Raw genomic sequence first — 22,298 nt, 5'->3', positions numbered from 1 at the left:
CTGCTGTGCGCAATTGGCTGCCAGGTTTCGCCCACAGGATATACAGTCAATTCACTTTACAGTGTATTCTGTGATGCGCTTTGAGACATCTCAAAGACATAATGAGGTGCTATATCAAAATCAACAATTATTATTATATTATAGCATTGCATTATCTTTTAGCTGTAATTTATCAAGAAAAAGTATATTCATATGCAAAATTGATAAAAGCTTTTAATTACTTTAATGCATCACATCTCCTTCCGTGCTTCCACCTTCCTTACTCAGCATCTGATCCCATGTTTGTGAAATATTTTGATGTAAGTGCTAAGTGTCAGCCTTGCTCAGTTGGCAGCACTCGTGCCTCTGAGGCAGAAGTTTGTATGTTCAAGACCTACATCAGGACTTTAAGTTTATAGTATAGGCTGATTCAGGCTCCATTGCAGTGCTGGGAGCTATTTGTGAAACATTGTTGTACACAAATTGGCTGCTGCATTTGTCTATAAATACACAGTAACTGCACTTTTGCACAGTGAATCCATTCAGTTCATTCCCATATGTACGTTGCTTTAACAACTGAAAGGGCAGATCGAAGTTAGTTTCTGTAACGTCGTTGAGGATAATGAAACAAAAACAGAAGCTGTTGGGAACACTACGCAGGTCAGGCAGCATCTATGGAGAGAGGAAAGTGAGTCAACGTTTCAGGTCCATGACTCTTCGTCACAACTGGAGCATGTTGGGAGGGAGAGGCTTTTAAAGGCTAACAGAGAGGGGGGAGGCAGGGCAAGGAAGGCAAAGGAGAAAATGGGGTAGAGGACAGGGGACGATAGGTTAAAGAGGTGTTAATGATGCAAAACAAAGAGGGGGTCGCAACAAAGCGGGAATAGAGGTGTTAATAATGGGGTGGGGTGGGGCGGGGGGGTCAAAAATTACAACAAAATAGGCAGACCAGAGAGAGAAAAGGTGTGTCTGGGACCCAGATGATGTAATGGTCACAGAAGAGGGGGAGGGGGAAGGTGAGCTGTTATGGTCTGAAATTATTGAAATCAATATTGAGGCCAGTGGGTTCTAAGGTCCCTAGCATATAGATGAGGTGCTATTTCTCGAGCTTGCGCTGTCGTTCATTGGAGCAACATAGGAGACCATGGATGGAGAGGTCAGAGTGGAAGAGAGAGTTGAAGTGGCAAGAAACCGGAAGCTCAGGGTTGTGCTTGCGGACAGAATGAAGGTATTCGGCAAATCGGTCACCCAATCTGTGTTTCGTCTCCCCAATGTAGAGACCATACCGTGAGCAGCGAATGCAGTAAACTACATTGGTGGTAGTACATGTAAATCACTGTCTCACTTGAAAACTGTGTTTGGGGCCCTGGACAATGGTATGGGAGGAGGTGAAAGGGCAAATGTTGCATCTCCTGCATTAGCAGGAGAAGGTACCAGGGGGAGGAGAGCAACTGTTCGTGGTGATGGAAGAATAAACCAGGAAGTCATGGAGGGAACGATCCTTTCGGAATGCTGAGAGAGGAGGGAAAGATATGTTTAGTGGTTGGATCATGCTGGAGGTGCTGGAAATGGCCAAGAATTATTTGTTGGATGTTGAAGCTGGTGGGGTGGAAGGTGAGGACTAGGGAGACCCTATCACGGTTCTGGGAAGAGGGGGAAGGGGTGATGGCTGAGGTGCGGGAAATAGGGCGGACACGGTCAAAGGCCATGCCTACCACAGTGGATGAGAATCCTCGGTCGAGGAACAAGTAAGACATTTCAGCTGCTCAGGTGTGAAAGGTGGCATCGTCAGAGCAGATGCGGAGGAACTGGGAAAAGAGTTGTTACAGGAGGTGGGGTGGGAGGATTGATAATAGTATTCTGGACCAGATCCTACAATTATTTCTGAAAAAATTGTGCTTTAGGTAAAAAAATTGTATGGAGAAAAGGCTGTTTCACATGAGCTGAGAACAGAAAGTTTCCAAATCCTGATGTAAGATTCAAGATGAGGAACAGTAAGACTTTAAGCAAGTCTTAGATTCTGTTGCTGCAATTTAGATGATAACCAAGTAACGTGCTTACAGGGGCCTCTCTGAACTCCAGAACAATTTTTTGGTGAGCGGGGTTTCCCCCACTCAATTCTCTGAAGCCAACTTAAACCAAATCCTGTTCTACAACCCGGCTACTTAAATTTCCCCCCAGAGCTCAAACTTCCCAAACCACATCTGGGTCCAAACTGTCTGAAGACAGCGCGGATCCGATACATTGCATCACAACCTCACATGAGCAAGTCAATTGGCCGGATCGCCTTTCTGAGCCTCTGAACTCTCTCCAGAACTGTTGAAGGAGGTGAGCATGAATGATTCAAATTGATTTATTTGTGAGTTGTTTTTCTGCCACCTTTTTCCTTGTGGCGAAGAACCTTCTGTCCAATGGTTCAGCAAAGTTTAGGAATTTACCAAGTGGGGAATCAAAGGCTGTTTTAATTCTTTTGACTTCTCAGCAACAGCTCTGATGCGTACCAGCTGAGGATTCTCAGACTCAATGTGACTTGATTTGTTTGGGAGGTTTTCTTTGGGTCAATTTGAACTTTGTCCCACTATAATCATAGTCCCATGCTAAAATCAGTGCTCAGTCAGTAATATTGATAGTGTGTGCCCTCTTAAATAGTTTTGAAAAACCTTATTATGAAAACACTGATTATCGGCACCACTGATAAGAACGCCATTAAGTATGTACTCAGATATGTCTATTTAATGGGCGTTTATTTAAATCCGAGGTGAACTATGTAGCTTTATAATTTATTACACTCTAGGAAGATACACATTTAAGTGTGGAGAGTTCAATGGAGTAGACTGATATTTTTAAGTCTGTGATTATAAATCTCTTGGGTAAACTCATTGAGATTGTGGACAATAATGTGAATAGATAAAGCTACTGAGATTCCTGTTGCTTTTAGAAAAAGCTGCCTGAGAGCCGAATTGTGTGTTGGAGAAGAAAAGGTAAAGAACTGAGAGGAGTGGCTGACTGCAACTGCAACTAGTTGGAAATTGCGTCTGTTAGCTATCTTTCTGCTTCGTTTAATGATGAAGGAACAAAGCTATGCAATGATTTGTTTAAAAAAACTTACAAAATCTTTTTCTATTTGCACAATTAAGACTTTGAATCCTGCAATTTTTATATTGTTTGTAAAGGAGATTGTTAAAAGTAAGAATGGAAAAATATGTAGAACTAAGAATGAAGATTGTGACAGAATAGTCAAAAAAAGGACAGAGGTTGTTTTTTTCAAGCAGTGAGTTCCCAGTCTGGAAAAAGTGCTGAGTGGAGGCTAAACATTTAACAGGGGGATTGGGCAGAGATTCACCTTTACTGCTTTTGTAAATATTCCAGAGATAACGGATTTCATTTAACAGTTTGTAAACTGAAGGGAAACTGAACTATAAGACCCTCAAGGTCACGGATTTGATCACTGGTGTATGCTGAGTTAGCTATTCTCAGCCATTGCAACAGAGGGGTTGCATTGATTGCTCCAAATGTGTGTCCAAGCAGGCAAAACACCAACCATGGTTCCCATTCTTTATTGCAATGCAATACAAATTTACATTTATATAGTGTCTTTCACGTCTGGAGAGCATTTCAAGGCCCTTGACAAACCTGACTTGACATCCAAGGGTGTGGACAACTTGCCAGGACAGGAATGGGCAAATCTATGATGCAGCCCTTGAGAAGTTATCTATGAATTCCTTTGAGATATTTTCGCATTATAGGTGCTATATCAAATGCAAGGATTGTTATTATGATAGAGTGGTCAGCCAAGACTTCCTCTTTAGGCTTTCAATAATTTGATATCGGAGTTAAACTGGTTGAAAGTAAAACCAGAAAATATTTTTCACATAAAAGGTTGAGATAATGTGAAATACACTGCCCTAGGATGCCATGAATGCAAATTAATTTAGGTTTTTTAAAGAGAGAAATTGATTGGTGTTGGTAAGTAAGAGTGTGATGGAATATGGAGAAATAGCATTAATGATATTAGTGGGAGCTGCCATGAACTAATAAAATTGCAGAATAGATTGAATGGCAACCTTCAACACCCAGTAAGAAACTCTGTTTAAAGTTGGGGGAGAGGGAAAGGAATATTGTAAAGCTCACTTTTATAACACTGTGGAGACAGCCTTGTATCTGTGTACCATTCCTTGCATCTGGTACCAGTAATCCATAAACTAGAGTGGAATTAGATAATATAATCTGTGTATGATTGGGCAGTGTTCAAATGGGATTTTATGTAGGCATCAAAGTGACATGCTCCCACTTAACCTTCTTTGAACTATACTTTCATGCAAGGCTTTTGCTGAATGAGATATAGTATACAGTGTAGTCCTTTGGATGAGAGGTCTTGTCTGTCAGTTCAGGTAAACGTTAAAGACTCAAAAATTAAGGCAGTTTCTCCCGGTTTCTTCACCAGTGATTCACCAAATAAAATTCATGGCTGTTTGCGGGATATTGCTTTGTGCAAATTGGATGTCACGTTTGCCTACAAAATACACAGATATATTTTGCATGCTATTCTGTCAAGCGCTTTTGAGAAATTCTCCTGATAAGGTAGGTGCTATATCAAATGCAAGTATTATTATGATGATTATGGAATGGAACAAGGTTTATATCCTGAACCTATTGCAAGATTGTGTTTAGCCTATTGTCTCCAAACACTTTAGAATATTAAAGCTGTATCATTTGTATGGGAAATCTGGGGAGATAATCCTTTATAATCTGACTCTTTCTGATGAGGTTTCTGGATGGTTCACGAAGGGGTCTTGTCCAGCTGGAGAATTCTGCAGGAGTTTTACATCCATGAGGACCACTGTAGTTTATGCTATTCTAAAATTTATGTTTGATTTCTGTACATTCAATAACAACCAAAAACTGATTTTTGGTTTTATTATTTTGTACATGTTTTCCAGGGGTGCTGTCTTTTGCACGTTAGTGAAATTAATTACCCATTGTCCATTTAGCACTATTTGCAATCATTAACTACAGATTAATGGACCTAATGGCAATGTTAATATGTACTTTATAGATTATCTAACCAAATGGTACTCCACAGATTTAATACCATTTTTCTTTAGCTGAGTGAGACCTGAGCGTTAGCTGATGATAGATGACAAATGCATGTGGTGCAGTAGTAGTCCATTCTGTTCCGCTGTACGTGACCCACTAAGCTTTACTTGTCCAGAGTGCAGTGAAGTGAGAAATCTCTATGACTGGGATTCATTGTAAAAAAGAGACTCATTAGGGGTTTGCTATGTTTAACAAAATGAAGTGTGATTGGACATCAGCCAAAATCAAGGCACTGCACCTCAACAATAAATGTCCAGAGTCTGCATTTCCATGTGGTAGCCATTTTTGTGCTGGGTACAGCATCTGACACACAGTTGATGTTGAAAGAACAAAAACACTATGCTGTGGAGTTGTAGGGTTAATAAGGGTCATTGCTTGTTTCAGTTTATGGAGGAGTAATTGAGTTCACTTTATTTCCACTTCACCAAGTTCAGAAAAGAAAAATTAGTTAGCCGTGAAATAGTTTAAATTGCTTGAAGTCTTTGCAATTTTTTGGCAGTGCAAAAGTATCAGAAATACAGATTAGAAATAGGTTTGGATACACAATGTAAAATGTATTTGGCTTGACTGCATTCTTTATCATTTACACTCTTAAAGCAGACAAGGGTAATGTTGAACTTGTATTGAGTTTGGTTTCTTCGCTGGTGTCTGATGAACGTTTCAACAGGTGGAAAATATTGAAATATACTCACGATTTTAGAATCCTTGGGTCATTTTGATGGTGGGATGAAGTTGTGATCTTGTCTATTTTGGTTCTCTGAGATGAAGCAGAATTTTGATGTGGTGTGTTGTGAAACGGAAACTGACCCTTTATATCATGAGACTCCAAACTTTCATTAATGCTTCTTTCTAGTCCATATTTACAGAAAAAAAAGTATATAAAAAAAAACCAGACATTTTGATTTGTTTTGCAGTAAATTCAACACCACATCCTGTGTTTGTGGTGATATTGCTTCATAGTTTTAGTGAGTGCACAGCGAGTCACTGTGCACTGACCTTACCATGCTGGGAATTGTACTAAGTGAATTTGTCCAAATTCTCTCTTTTAGAAAGTGTGGTTTATTAAAAATGTCAATGACATATATGTTTCTGCTTTATCTAAACAGGTGGTTCATTGCATCTGTTGCTTTTAAATGTAGAAGTGCAAGGTTCAAAATAACTGACATGGCATAACAATTTTACTCTACAAAATGGTCATTGTAATGGAATTTTTGTGTTTGAATTGCATATAATCCCAATTGATGGATAACATCTGCCTGAGAAATAATTAAATTAATAATCTTCTAATTAAGTTTCACTTCTGAAGTTCAATTCTATTATGGGTGCCAAGTGGACACAAAGTGTTTATAACAATGTGAGAGAGAAAATTCAAAGATAAGGCACTGTTCTCCTTTCTTCCACTTACCATTTGTACCTAGTGGCTGGTTTAAGGGTGTTATTTGCAGATGCCCAGAAATCACTTGTAAATTGTAGGTGACAGGAAGAGGGTGTATGGGTGGGGGCAGTTGACTAAAATAATTAATATCTCTTATCAGTAACTCCAATTTAAGAGAAATGTTTTATAATGCCTTGTATTCAATTTTCATAAAGATGGTTTGAGGTGATTGAAAATTAAGACATTCCTTTTTTAAACAAAAACAGCAAACTGTTGAAATATTGCTGTTACTTCTTTGGCAGCCACTAAAATGTTATGTATATTGAGCTGTCTAGAGTAAGTTCTTGTTAAAAAANTTCTTGACAACAAATAATGTTTCATTGGGATACTGAAGAATAACAACTTGCATTTATATAGTACCCTTCATGCAAGATAGCGTGAACCAACAACAACAAATTGTGTGTATATAGAGTTTCATGTCGGGATGATGTTGCGCTGAACAGTCAAGGGTTTGTGGATCACACGGTAAAGTTACAAAAACGGGGAACTATCTAAATATAATATGGAAAATCGGAAATATGCACGTCAGTGTGATTTGTATTTTAAAATCTTTCTTTCGTACAGCAATTTAGCAGATGATAACTTCTCCTGCTCCACGTTCTGTATCACTGTCATCCATCTCCATGTCGGGACTTGAACTTGTGTCGTCTAAGATGACAATCTCATGCAGTGCTGGCGTGTGTTTCATTATTGGAGGTTCTGTCCTTCAGATGAAATGATAAACTGAGGTCTCGTCTGCCTAGTCAGGTGTATGTTAAAGATTTGCATGGCTCTATTCGAAAAAAGAAGGGAATTTCTTCCAGTGTCCTGGCCAACAAATTCCCAAATAAAATTTGGATCATTCACTTCCTGGCTATTTTTGGGATGTTACTATTGCATTCCCAAAAATACAGTCATTCCATTTCACAGTAAATGTTGTGAAGACCTTTGGGATGTCCTCCCGACGTGAAAGGCGCTATATTAATGCTAGGATTAATTATTATTATTCTTCAGTGCTCTGTTTTCACTACTGGTATGTGAACCTTTACATCAGTTCTTTCACAGGTTAGGGGGAGGGGAGCGGCAGCTGTCTGTAGGAAATCAATGGGCATGAGAGATTAACCACAAATTAAACAGTGGCTACAGCAGATTTATTATTTCAGTGCCCTAATCTGAGCATTGAGGCAGGCCTTGTCAGAAAACCATCCACAGCTCCACGACTGGTGTCAGACAGTTGGGGAAAAAAGTGATTTGCTTTGGCAGCTAATAATCAACCTTATCTAAGACTTATTTATTGACTTATTTTACTTTCACACTTTATTGCACCTACCAATATTTGACAAAGTAAAGACATTGTTTCCTGTTTTTGCTAGTCTGGAGTCTCTACACTGGAGTCCTGTCTGGAGTTGCTACGCTGATGTTATTGCTGCTTCTTAGTCTCATGCTGTCAAGGAGTCAGTCCAGCCTAGGCAGTTTATTCCCACATTATTTGGTTGGTTGGCCCACTAAATAGACGCAGTTCTGCAAACAAAAAACAAATTAAAGTAACTTTGAAAAAAGGAGTGCTTAACAACTGTCTGCTGCAAATATTCCTCATCAATCTGAAATTTGATTTTGAATATGACATCTGACATTTAATTAGATTTAAAAAATATAAGCTTATATTTTAAAACCTTTGATACATACAAGAAGTAGACTTACTAGAGATCTCTTCTGATACTGCAGCAGTCTGGAGGTGTCCCACTTTGGTACACCAGATTGTGGTAGGACATGACTTTGTGCTTGAGGTTCCTCCTTGGGGGCAGTAAGCAGGGTCTCCTTGGAGCTGAACTGAGAATGTCAGAATTGAGCTAACCCTCTGTGGGGGTCTCGATAGTCCGATTCAGGTTTGGAACTGGACACTGGCGATGACAGCACATTGGCTGGCTCATCGGCAGGACTTGGAAGGGCAGACCAATCATTGAGGGCAAGGACTCTTCCCAGTCAGTTCCTGTTAACTTTGCAAGCCAAAGCCCTAACGGGTAGGGTGGTCATAGCTGGACAAGCAGCAAGAAAGTTACTAGGCAGTACTCTCAATTCCTATGTGGTTTTAGACTCCTGCACGCCTTGGATCTGGCCAACCTGCACTTAATACTTTCTGGAATTAGGTAAGAAGGATTCGTCATTGCAGGTAGAGAGTGTGCATTCCATTCCAATAAACATCTCTGGTATTGGTGGGATGCAAGGAACTTTGTTTGGTTTGGATACTCTTAAGCATGGTAATTGATGGGTTTCTGCATGTGTCAGACGCCCGGCTCACCAAAAAGAAGGTTGTCCCACACAATTAATTCAGCCTGGTCATTGGGAGTACAGTGAAGAAATAGAGGTACAGAACACTGCATTTCCACAAGAATGTGGATAAATTGTGAGGATAAATAAACATGTTCACCTGTACCAGTTTATGTAGAAGCTTTTGAGCAAGTGACATTTTGGTTGGAAATGGGACCAGAATTTGCTGAAGTTGAAATGATACTTTTCACAATTAAATCCTTTTTTTAAAAAAAGGGAGATTGCAGTTGTTAATTATTTCTGATCAATGTAGGTCAACCTTTATGGAGATTGAGATCCTGTTTTTTTTAAAATAACAACTAAGCAATACATGTTCTATCTTGATCTTTTGTTTTTTTCCCTTTGACTTAATCTTCCGAATGGCCTCCCTGTGCAATTGGTCCCACAGAGTGAAGGGGGCACACTCCACAGCACTGGAGGCCCATCATTGCAGAGCAGTGTCTTGTTTACCAACCAACCAACTGACAAACATAAAGGAGAATTTAAATACAACCTTCTCCACAATGTGTCTAGGCAGAAAATATAACTCACTCAGTCATTGCTCCAGAGACTGTTTGAAACCCTTCTGCTATGAGGCAATTTATTTTCCATATGTTATTTGAAAGTGCTAATCACTAATAAGTAAAATATTAGTTATTAGATTTTTATATTTCAGTTTTGCTTCCCCACCCCCATTTGTTTCTGAAATCTTTTGAAGTTGAAACAATTTACAATGTTATGTTCTTTTTGCCTTTGCTACTTTTTTTTATAAGACGTATAAGTGTATATTAAAATGTTTTTTCTGCAGCTGTTTTCTGCTAGGTTTAATGAGAGGCTGGATTTGGGTTTTATTCCTTAGAGCTAAGGGAATCAAGGAATGATCTGATTGATCTGTGTTAAAAAATAATGAAGGGAAGAGACAAGCTGGATAGTGGGTAGAGGGATCAAAAAAGGGACATAATCTTAAAATTAGGGTACAGGTGGTTAAGTAAGATCAGAAAACATTTCTTCACACAAAAGGTTGTGAAAATGTGGACTGCACTATCCCAGAAGGTTGTACAGGCAGAATCTATTGGATGTTTAAAAGAGAGATAGACAGACAGATATATACTTGGAAAGCTAGAGTATTAAGAATGATGGTGCGATAGTGGGGAAGTGGCATTAAAAGATCTGTCATGATCTAATAAACTAGAGGAACATGCTTGATTGGCCGAATGACCTCTTCCGGTTGTGTTTTACAAAATTCCGATTTGAGAGAATAACCTATCCATATAATATATAATTGTGAATAGCCTAACTTTTAATTTGCACTGGTGTGCTAAGCAAAGATCACTGATGGCCCATTTACACTGTGTTTGCACAGTGGTGCAGCTATCTGAAAATGTGGAACATCATATGGTCAGGATGCTTTCTTTCCCACCTACAGAAGCGTTACTCTCAGGATTGTAGTCTCAATTTAGTCCTGCATAGGTCATCAGGCTACAATTTGGACATTTAACATATGACAAAACATTAGTTTTGTAAGTGGAAGTTATTTTCTTTTGAAACAACAGGTTTGTAAAGAGATGATTAGTGTAATGGGACTAATTCACATAAGTGAATTGTGCATCGACAATTTATAATAATAATAATAATTGCTGCATTTGATATAGCGCCTTATCACACCTTCTAGATGTCTTAAAGCACTTCACAGAATATACTGTAAAGTGAATTGACTGTTATGTTTTGTGGGCGAAATGCAGCATTCAATTGCGCACAGCAGTGTTCCACAAACATCCGTGGATTGAGTGACCAAATTATTATAATTGATTTAGGGATCATAACCCCCGGAAAAGCGATCCATTAATCGACGAACAACCGGGTTCCTATTTACTACCAGGTAATCAGAGACATGTGGAGAAAAGAGTCCTGTAGCTTTGCGGTTAGAGCACTCGCCTCACAAGTGAGAGGACCTGGGTTTGATTCCCAGGCAGGGTGAAACTTTGGGCAAGTTACTCTGCATGCTTCTGTTTACTTAGCAGTAAGTAGGAACCCGGTTGTTAGTCAATTGGCGGATCACTTTTCTGGGTGTAATGATCCCTTTTGTGGTACACTGCTGTGCGCAATTGACTGCTGCCTTTCATGCACAAAACACACAATCAATTCACTTTACAGTATATCTTTGAGACGTCTTGAAGATGTGATAAGGGGCTATATTGTGGAGTCCTGTAGCTCAGTGGTTAGAGCACTCGCTTCGCAAGCGAGAGACCTGAGTTCAATTCTAGGCAGGGCGAAACCCTGGGCAAGTTTCCTTACTCCACACGCCTAATAATAATCCCTCCAAAAACCCAAACAATAATAAATTGGTCATTTTCAATCTACGACTGTTTGTGGGACATTGCTGTGCGCAATTGGCTGCCGCGTTCGCCCACAAATATACAGTCAATTCACTTTACAGTGTGTTCTGTGAAGCGCTTTGGGACATCCTCCTGACATGAAAAGCGCTATATCAAATGCAAGGATTATTATTATTATTATTATATCAAATGTAAGGATTATTATTATAAGGAAACGTGCCTAACGTTTCACCCCATCCGGGAATTGAACCCAGGTCTTCTCGCGAGATGAGGTGAGTGTTCTAACCACTAAGCTACAGCACTCCACTTCCACTAATTCATTGGGGTTAAAAAAGCCTTGGACCTTGTAACTACCGGGAAAAAGCACCTGGAATGTGAATGGTTTCCTCTGTCCAGCCGACAGAATAGATTATGGCTCAGAGATCTTTCTGGAATCTAAGTCTTACAATTCAAAGTGACATATTCACTCATACTGGATACTCATTAAGACAATAAGGACCAATGGAAGGGGATCAAGAGGTGGCAAAGCAGGAAGCAGAGCAAACTGAGTAGAGGGTTTTCGGTGTGACTCTTTGATTTTGTAACTTGTGAGCTGAAATAAAAGTGTTCTACACATTGTTTGTTGAGAACATAACACAGGGAGGGGTTCGCTCCAGAAAACTATTTACGTCAAGGTATTTGTTTCTGATGGTGGTAAATCAAATACTTTTTTTCAACTCATTGTCTGATTGGTACCACTTTTTGTAGAAGTAATATAAATTTGTGTTAATTTATGAGGGAAAATTTTATACCTTTTATTGGTATTAGTTGATTTTGTTTTAATAATAGCTTATGCAAGACAGAATTTGCTGTACCTTTTCTTAAGCCAGGACTCCTCCTGTTTCATGGTTCACTTATCTCAAAGTAAGTTCTTCATCAAAAAGTACTGCTTGTACAGGTAAGTTATTAACTTTCCAAACTTATGCGAGCGCTGTTGTACTTTGTGAGATACGTGAACGTATTCTGTTTAGTGAATCCAGAGAAATCTTTATTTAAATATTTCATGATGCTTGAACATCTTGATATCTAATTTTTTATTAATGTCAGTGAAGTTATGTTTTTACGGTTTTGAATTGTCAGCCCACTTCAATGTAGATTTGCTCATCCATGTTCGCTGTTGTACTGTGCAGCAGGAACTTTTGTTCTTATTTGCACAATGACGTGAAACGAAATTACCCATTTTAGATATGATATGTGCATGTACAGCTTCCCTTTTTATATGTAGTACAGCTGTAACTGTTCAAAATCTTTTAAGTTCAAGTTATGAAATACTTCTCTTTTTGGCTGAAAAACTTCAAGATATTTTCCATGTTTTTCGAAAATATAGTATGTCCAATTATTTTCTAATTTCTCCACATTGGCACATGTCTCTGCTCCTGGATCCTAGCCTCGTTATGCTGGGGTGCGGTTCCACGGATGCTGGATGTCCTCCAGTATCCTGCCCAAATCACCATTATTCATAAATGAGCTTTGGCACCGAGTTTTGGCGATAGAGAGTAAGAGAAAGATCCGTTCTGGTTTTTCCCTCGGCCCGGAGAAGGCCAATTTAGTCTCTTAGGTGAGGTCAACAAACTCAGCACACAATGGTATTTGAACCAGTGACCTCCATAAACAGCAGCTCTATCCATTCACTATTCGGTTTACCGTGTTACCATGTTTTATTCAAACATTCAGTTGAGACATTTTTATCCTGCTGTACTAATTAACAACTTTGTAGACTTCAAAGTATATACCTGTATTTTGAAAACTGAAATCCTTCAGTACTCAAATGTTTCAATTCCTTTTTATAAATACAAGCAAATAACACAATCAATTGTATTTTAGTTTATATAGTTATCATCTCATTGTAGTGGATAGTTAGCTTTCTACGAGATGAAAGTGCATGGTTTTGTATTTTTGAAGGAGTGCTGTAATTGGGTCTCTGTCCTTGGTCCCCTCCTCTTCAATATCTATACTCTTCCTCTTGGTGACATCATCCGCAGACATGGGGTCAACTTCCATATATATGCGGATGACACCCAAGTCTACCCCTCTGCCTCCACCCTCGACTCCAGGGCCATTGCTGTCCTGACAGAATGTCTGTTGGACATCAAGTCCTGAATGAAAGCTAACTTTCTTCAGTTGAACGTCAACAAGACCGAGGCTGTCCTGATTGGCTCCCGTCAGCGAATTGTCACCTCAGGCATTGACAGTATCACCATCCATGGATGTAAAATCTACCTTGCTAAGCCAGTCCAGAACCTTGGGATCTTGTTTGACCCTCAACTATCCTTTCTACCCCACATCTGTGCCATGACCTGCTCTGTCTTCCCCCACCTCCGCAACATTGCCTTGCTCTGCCACTGTCTCACACAGCAGGCCGCCGAAACCGTCATATACGCATTCATAACATCGAGGCTTGACTATGCAAACTCCTTGCTTGTCGGCCTCCCCATCTCCTCCCTCCATAGACTGCAGATCATCCAGAACTCTGCAGCCCATGTCCTCTCCTGCACCAGGCTCTGTGACCCTATCAACCCCATCCTCGCCCGACTGCACTGGCTTCCCTTCACACAGAGGATACAGTTCAAGATCCTGGTCCTCACCTTCAAACCCTCCATGGCCTTGCTCCTGCCTACTTCTGCGACCTCCTAACCCCCTACCATCCTGCCCACTACTTCCGCTCAGTGGGCTCCGGCCTGCTGTACGTCCCCGCTTCACCCTCCCCACCATTGGCGGTCGGGCCATCAGCCACTTTGCCCCCACCCTCTGGAACTCCATCCTGTAATCTCTCCGCCTCGCCCCGTCCCTTGCCGCTTTCAAGACCCATCTCAAGACCCTTCTCTTCGACCGTGCTTTTGATCACCCTGCTTCCAACCCCTTTTTGGTTTTGGAGGGATTATTATTAGGCGTGTGGAGTAAGGAAACTTGCCCAAGGTTTCGCCCTGACCTGCCTGGAATTGAACTCAGGTCTCTCGCTTGCAAAGCGAGTGCTCTAACCACTGAGCTACAGGACTCCACAATTCCATAATTCTCCAAGTTGGCATTAACTAAGTCTGGATAGTGCTCGTCAGATCTAATCATATCCTCGTGGGCCAACAAAAGCACTTTGCTGGTGTTTCCGGGGATTCCTTTAGAGAATGCCAAGCTTAAAGATGTGAACTCGTAGTAACTCAGTAGGAGGGACATGGTGATTTTTTTTGTGTGTGTGGGCAGCCGTTTGAAATTGGTTTGCTTTGTTCGTGTGCATGTATTGTCACAAGAAGGAAGTGACTGATGGACTGAACTGCACCCACTGTGTAAAGCAGAGTATTGTGGAGCTGTTCAGTGTGAGTAACTTTTAAAAATAAACTAAATGCCTTGAAAAATTAAAACAATAAGTTCCTTGATTTCATTTTTTCCACTCTGTCCGGCTTTTTTTGTTTTTGCATAGTGATTTGTCATTTGCCTGTTGCCACATAAAACAGCAAAAGATGAATTTGATGGATGTTGGAATGAAGAACATGTTTTTTTCTGTAGTATGTGGGTGGGGGGGGGTGGGGGGAGGAAACGTTTCCATTGTTACAACTGGCATAAAGACACTCCTGTTTATTTTAGAAAAAAGATCCAACCCATAATCTATTTCGTTAAGAATGTGACATTTTGATGCAGTCATTCTCAGTTTACTATTGTGAAATAACAATTTTTAAAAAGCCGGGGAAAATTGGACTTTTTCACCCAATGTTCTTATTTTCTTACAAAACAATGTTTGGGTCGTTTTACGAATGACTGTTCAAACAGATCATGATAGATGCTGATTAGTGTGTCTGGAGAAACAAGTTAATTATCAGTGGGCGGCAGCCAAATGGTTCAGATAAACAAATGTCTGCAGCCGTGCAAAATACGGAAAAGAAATAAAATGATTAGTTTCCACTTTAGCTTCCACTTTAGCAAATCTAATGTGAGCAAGTTTGGCCAAGTCCCACTGGACCTGTTATAGTTATTCTGGCTGCGTTCATTTTGTTTGCTAATGTATCCCGACCAAGCCTTTGCATTAAACAATAGTCCAGTGTGCCTTTTTAGTTGTCAATTATGGTTGTATTTATGATCTGCTGTAATGAAATAGTGTTTGTTTGGGAAGTTTTGTGTGTAAGCTGAGGTTTCCAACAGCTGGCAATAAACTTTGTCTTGTTAGCCCCGCAGAGATTGTTTGTGCTGTATGGCTGCTCTTTCTGCTGCAGTCTGACCTTTCCCAGCATTCTGTGGAAGTTTTCTTTGGGTGCATTTGAAAAATTTGGCTCCCCTCCTTTCAAAGTTCTCATCTCCCTTCTTGGAGGCACTGCACTTCTTTTTCCATTAACATCTGTTATTCTCTGCTTTTTTGCCCAATTGACTATTCCTAATGTTTGAACTCAGATAGTAGATCCTGATCCTAGCCTCACCCAAATGTCCACCACATTTTGATATGTTCCAGTAAAATCACTGGATAGTGATTGTGGGTAGAAATCCTGTCTAATTGCTTGCCCCCCCACCTCTTCTCAGCACAGGCCATCAGTACCACCCTGATGTGGTGTAGCAGCTTCATTTAAAACCATAGGAATTGGCTGCAACTGACTTTATTACAACAATGAAAACAAACATCTTCTCTGGACCATGAAAGGAAAATAGTTAACCTATGAAGACCACATGGGTTGTGTGAGTAGCTCAATATATATTCCCTGCAATAATTAAAGAACTTGGAGAACAGAATATACCTGGAAGTGATTTCAAGGCAATCTAACTAAGAGATTGAAATAATGTCATCAATTACAGAACCCCTAATAATGGATCAATGCTCTATGATTGCTGCTAGATTTCCCTTTGTCCTTTAAATATATTGTAAAATTTCAGGGAAAGGTTTATTTATTTAGTTCTTCCATTTCTGAACAACACCTTTCAATGCTGAAGCTGACCACAATGTGGTCCTTGCTGATGTGTGATGCCATTCTTGTTAATAAACAATTAGAAAATTATTTATTTATAATCCATTTATTCCAGACAAATTTTGTGAGTGGTATATGTGTTATGGACATAGCTACAATTATTTTCAATCGAAAAATGCATTAAAAATCATATCCACTATCTTTTTNAAAAAAAAAGTAATCTATAGTTTCAACTCTTCCCAGAGAGTGGTGAGAAAATGGAACTCACTGCTGGAAGCCGTGGTTGAAGCTAAAAGCATCAATATAATTAAGAGAGGTGATATATAAGGGAGAAGGAATAGCAGCAGCGGAGGCTTGTGTGTCGTCCAACACCAGCACGGTCTAGTTGGGCTGAACAACCCATTTCTGCGCAGTATGATTCTATGCAATGAAAACATGTTGTCTGAACCCCTTAATATCTTGTACTCATCCGGTATCCTCCACAGAATTAGGTAAACGTTAGTATCACTCATTGAGATGATGTGAGCACCTTAGTTTTGAATTAATGCATATTGTTTTCTCACCTAGAACCATTCCAATGGACCACACGTCTACGTTCGACAAAAGAATCCCCAAACTGCAATCCCCAATCCCCAAACTGAAAGCTGTTATTGTTTAATTTAATTCAACCAATGTCTGGATGGTCAGACTGGGCAGCAGTAGATTGGCCTTTGGGTTCGGGAGAGAAAAAAAATCATCCATTGTTTATACTTTCAGTTGCTGTCCATCCAGTGATCCTTGCTGGAAGATAAAGGATGTGAGCATGTGTGTATTAGGAAAGGATAAGGTTAAGTCTGTTTTTAGTGTGCCTCCACTGTTCTCTGGTCAAAGTCTGTTGATGGTCATTGTCTAAAATAAATAAATAAATAAGTACTGAATTTGATATTCTGCCATATCACATAACTGAGACATCTCAAAGCACTTCACAGGATATACTGCAAAGTGGATTTACAGTGTATTTTGTGGACAAAATGTGTTTGCCAATTTGCGCACAGCAATGTCCCACAAAATCCATGGAGTGAGTGCTAGGAAAATCATTAGGTCGCTAGGAAAATTTGTTGCACTACTAATTGTTGCAAAGCAATTTTGCCAGGCTTTTGGATATCACTTAAAAAAAAGTTATTTTTAAAACAGATGACGCCCCTCACGTTATCTTAAGTTAACTGAGCTCATGTGGTGATCGTGCTTAGATTTGGTCTCTGAGTCGTTGGATTAGGGTAAGGAAAAGTTTGTCATGTTCTTACTCCTGGTCCTGATCCACTAACTGTTGCTTGGAGTGCGTGTGAGAAAATGATCAAGCTTAGCATGCGCAAAAGACACAACAGTCGAGAGACTGCTAGGAGTTATGGAACTCTATCCCAGCACAAGCCAGAAACCTTCGGGGGGGGGGGGGGGGGGGAGGAATAGGTTCTCCTGAAAACTTTCCCTCATCAAGTTCTGCGTATTGGGTAAGATAAAACTTACTGCACACATTGATATCCTGATGTACATCAGTAACTTGAGAAACTTTGATTTTAAAGTGAACGTCCTACTTAGCAAACAATTCACTGTTTTTTTTCCCTTTCACAACAATGTATTACAGTGGAAAACTTAAAATAGACACCATTACCTTTTTTGGAAAGTTCTTGAACAAGCTGTGTTGTGTAACAGCCAGTTTGTTGTGAAAAAAACAGTATCCACAACTTTCTTGTTAGTTGCTAGGAAAATTAGTTGCAAAATATTTTTTTAGACAAAAAAAAATTAAGGCCCTCTATGATTTTTTATCAAAAACTTTAAATTGGTGTTTTCATGTACATTTTTGATTAAGAATTTCAATCTTTTTCTCAACCTTTTTTGAGATTTCCATTGTGCTGAATACAGCCAAATGTTCAGTGTCATTTCAAAATAGCATCCAGTAATAAAACTTGCAGTTTTCTAATTACTAGCAATTGTCAAGGTGGTTGCAAGTATTTGCACAAGCAAATGAAAGTGATTGGCACAACTGGAGGTGCTTACCTCAGTGATAATTTTAGATATTTTGTTTTAATTTGAAATATTTTCATCTGGATTTATTTTTCAATCAGATGTTTTGGTTTTGTAGTGTTATTTTCCTGAATACCAAAATGTTTAGAAATTTACATTACTTGACACAGTGAAGCAGCTGATAGGAATCTGGTATTCACTGGAAAAATTAGTATATTCTTCGAAGTGTCTTGACACAAATAGTGCTGAATATCTTGTTGAGCACTGGGACGTCCTCCCGACGTGAAAGGCACTTTTGTTATTGTTGTTGTGCTGTTGGGCTTAGCTGAAAGGGAGCTGTTTATATAATTTAAACTTGCACTTGTATTTATTGCACAAGGCAATAGACATGGCAGTTGTTCTTGGTGACGGCCTGCAAATGATCAGCCTCTGATCACATTCCAGTTCTACTGGCGGTTGGCATAGTCACCTTAAAATCCCTGAACACCATATGCCTGGTTTTGCTTTGTCTATTAAATCATTTATTGTGTAAGGTATAATTATCCAAGCAATGCTTACTGTACATTTATTTGTTAAAACCTACGGGTTCAACTGGCTAGACCAGTGACTGTAAATTGTAGAGCACAGTACAAAAGACCCCATAAAATTATATAACATGTTGTTTGTTCCATTATACTCGTCTCAAGTCGATTTATGATTATGTTAGTTTTAAATTTTGGATGTACCAAAATGTACCTTGTTTTTCCCTTCACATTAGTAAGCTCAGTGCTTAAAATCTACAATGTTTATTATGAGTCTTCCTTTACAGTTTTAATTTAATTGGGTTTTTATTCTTTTTCATTTAAAATCTTCCACATGGTGCCAGACGTATGCTCGGATCTCCAATGGGAAAATTGTGCAGCAATATCCCTTCAGGAAGAACAACAATATAGCGCTTTATACATAGGAAATTATCTTAAAGCACTTCATAGACACAGAGCGGAAGTCAAGCAGGTGGGAGAGACTGGACATGGGGTATTGGAAGGAGATGATCGAAGAAACAATCAAAGCGTTAGGTTTTTAGAAGGTTATTGAAATTCAAGGTGGAAGGAATTTGGGAGAGAGCTAGAAAATAGAGGCAAGGTGGCTAAAAGGCTCACTCACCGACAGTGGATCATGGGACACAATCATAATAATAAATAGTAATACTTACATTTGATGTAGCACTTTCCACATCTCAAAGCGCATCACAGGATATACTGTACAGTGGAATTACTGTATTTTGTGGCAAACAAAACAGCCATTTTGAGTATAGCAATACCCCACAAACGGCCATGAAGTGAATGGACAATTGTATTTGGGTGATTGTTGACCAGAAGACTGAGAGAAACTGCCTTTTTTTAAGTAGTGCCATGAGATCTCTCCCACCGACTCGCAGCCCCCCCCCCCCCCCCCCCCCCCCCCCCCCCCCCCCCCCCCCCCCCCCCACTCCCCCCCCCCCCCCCCCCCCTCGACTCGACCTCACCCCCCGACTCGCCCCCCCCCCCCCCCCCGACTCGCCCTCCCCTCCCCCCCGGCTCGCCCTCCCCCCCCCCCCCCCGACTCTCCCTCCCCCCCACCCCCCCCGACTCGCCCTCCCCCCCCGACTCGCCCTCTCCCCCACCAACTCGCCCTCCCGCCCTCCGACTCGCCTTTCCGACTCGCCCTCCCCCTCCGACACCCCCTCCCCCTCCGACTTCCCCTCCGACTTCCCCTCCGACTCCCCCTCCCCTCTCAGATGCCCCCCCAGACTCGCGCCCCCCCCGACTCGCCCCCCCCTCCCGACTCGCCCGCCCCCCCTGACTCGCCCGCCCCCCTGACTCGCCCGCCCCCCCGACTCGCCCGCCCCCCCGACTCGCCCGCCCCCCCGACTCGCCCGCCCCCCCGACTCGCCCGCCCCCCCCGACTCGCCCGCCCCCCCCGACTCGCCCGCCCCCCCCCCGACTCGCCCGCCCCCCCCCGACTCGCCCGCCCCCCCGACTCGCCCGCCCCCCCCGACTCGCCCGCCCCCCCCGACTCGCCCGCCCCCCCCCCCCCCCGACTCACGCCCCCCCCCGACTCGCCCAACCCTTTTACTTCTCGGATCAGAAGAGTACAGAAGTTCTCTTGACTTTTTTTTGTTCTCTCCTGGTTCGGAAGGACCTGGTTTTCACTTGGCACCTCTCCACAGTTCCTTGGTTTAGATCAGGAGATTCTCACTGTTGACTCAGCCTTCTTCTAACTTCTTCCCACTTTGTAGTGAAGTGCCACCGTGGCACTCTTAATATCATGTGTTTTTTTTTAAAAAAAGAGCAGTTTATGTGAACAGGTCACTTTGGCCTTTCATATCTTTTCTTCAAGTGCATTCATTCATTACTGTGCAGTATTGTGTGCTGTATAAGTACATATCAGATCAGAAGTTCTAGCCCTTAATTAATTATGTGCTGATATCTCATTAAACCATTGTTTTTTGTTTGCAGGAGAGGCCTATTGACAATTTATATGGCTAACTTGGTAAGTCATTTCTTGTTTTTTGGGTAGCGTTCTTTGTTTGCTAAAAGTTGCTTTTGCTGTGAGCTATTAGTCAGCTGATCGAATTCTGATGAAATTGTGGGAAAATGTAAAATGTCATTTCGCTCCATTTGCTCTTTACTTTTGTTGAAAACGCTTAGCTATGCAGACTGGAGCGTGGTGACATTGTTTTTATTGAATGTTTGCCCCTTTCTTTGCCCCTCCTGTGCTACATGTAGTACCTAATACAATCAAGTCACTTTAGAATAGTACTTTATGGCAATAAAATTGCTGCTGAAACTTGCTTTAAAAAAAAGTACATTTGCATTTTGAAAATGATTTGCTTTTGATTTTTGGGCTGCCAACTTCTGCCTTGAAGAAAGTAGATCTTAGTCCAAAAAGAAGTTTGCGTTGAAGGTAACACAGGAGGAGGGAGTTTCTTCTGTCCCGGTTCTGATCTTCTGGTTAAATTGGTCATTCACCTCCTGTGCACAAATTAGCTCCAAATACACCCACTAAAATTTATCAGAAAACTCTTCAAGCTGTTTGAAACATTTCAATGTGATAAGGTGCAATATCATATGCAAATTTTATTTTTAATAACTGTTATAAAGCTGTTCACTATACTCTTGAGGAGCACTGAATTGTTGGAGATGCTAACCTTTGGATGAGACAACAAACTGAGGTCCTGTCTGCCTGTTCATTAAAGATCCCATGACACTATTTAAAAGAGGGAGCTTCTCCCAGGGTTGTGTATTTTGCGGGCGAACATGGCTGGCAATTTGTCCGCCGCAATATTCCACAAAAGGCCATGGAGTGAGTGACCGATTTTATTTGGGGATTGTTTGGCCAACAAATAGCTATTATACGTAAAATAAATAAACCATTCATTTGTCCTAGAATTTGGAGAAGAGTAATTTTGCAGTGTAATTTCAGATAGAAAACAAATTGCACTTCTTCATCAATTCTGTGATCTTATGATATTGTGATCTTGATATGATATATTCAATACTGAATCATTGAAGCCTGCAATTTGTAAAATGAGAACAGTAAAGAGTCAGTTTTGTCTATCTTTTGCTATGTCTTTTATTGTTAAAAAATAGTTTGTAACTGAAGTTTATCCTTTAAAACTATTCATGTGCAACATATTCCATATAATTTAGTGCTTAATTTTTTTTTATAATCGTCGTTTTGTTGGAATACATATATCTTCATTTCTTCCCTCTTCCCAGGTGCTTGTTACTCGGTTCAGGTGGCAAATTCACAAATGTTTATATTTTCCAAACTACCAAACTGTTATGTAGTTTTCTTACATGAGTGACAGGTCGAGTGCTTGAAAGTTGGTTACCAGGAAGTGTACTACAATATATGATGTATATATAAGCTGAGACGTCATCTGGTGTGAAGGGGGCTATATACATGCATTTTGTTGTTGTAATGTACAAGTAGCAAGACTTTCCTTCTCAAAATTGTATTTAGGAAAGGTTACAGCTCAATGACTGTTCTGACAGAGCAGCCTTTCTGTTACAAGTGAAAGGGGGAAGAAAGTTAGTTCAGTATAGTTATCAATTCTATTACCTAAACGTTGGCTTAGAATAATCATTAATCAGCAGATGTTTGGCTAGTTGAATTGCTTACGTGCTAGAGGACTACATAATTTATATCTCAAGGAAAAGTGAGTGTTATTGTCATATATATGAAACCTGATATCAGGGAAAGTGCAATAATATGAGATGT

At 40.5% G+C, this 22,298-nt stretch overlaps 1 protein-coding gene across 1 annotated transcript in view; it reads left to right on the top strand.

The window, feature by feature from the left end:
- The window catches only part of tmem135 (transmembrane protein 135), a 257,534-nt gene that overhangs the window by 24,068 nt on the left and 211,168 nt on the right, over positions 1 to 22,298 (top strand). The window contains exon 4 of the mRNA XM_007902332.2: positions 20,531 to 20,564. Within this exon, the coding sequence (XP_007900523.2) occupies positions 20,531 to 20,564 (34 nt within the window). The remainder of the gene's footprint in view (positions 1 to 20,530; positions 20,565 to 22,298) is intronic.

Source organism: Callorhinchus milii, unplaced genomic scaffold (genome assembly GCF_018977255.1).
Source record: "Callorhinchus milii isolate IMCB2004 unplaced genomic scaffold, IMCB_Cmil_1.0 Scaffold4, whole genome shotgun sequence".
NCBI classification, from domain to species: domain Eukaryota; kingdom Metazoa; phylum Chordata; class Chondrichthyes; order Chimaeriformes; family Callorhinchidae; genus Callorhinchus; species Callorhinchus milii.
This window is presented reverse-complemented; position numbering and strand designations above follow the sequence as displayed.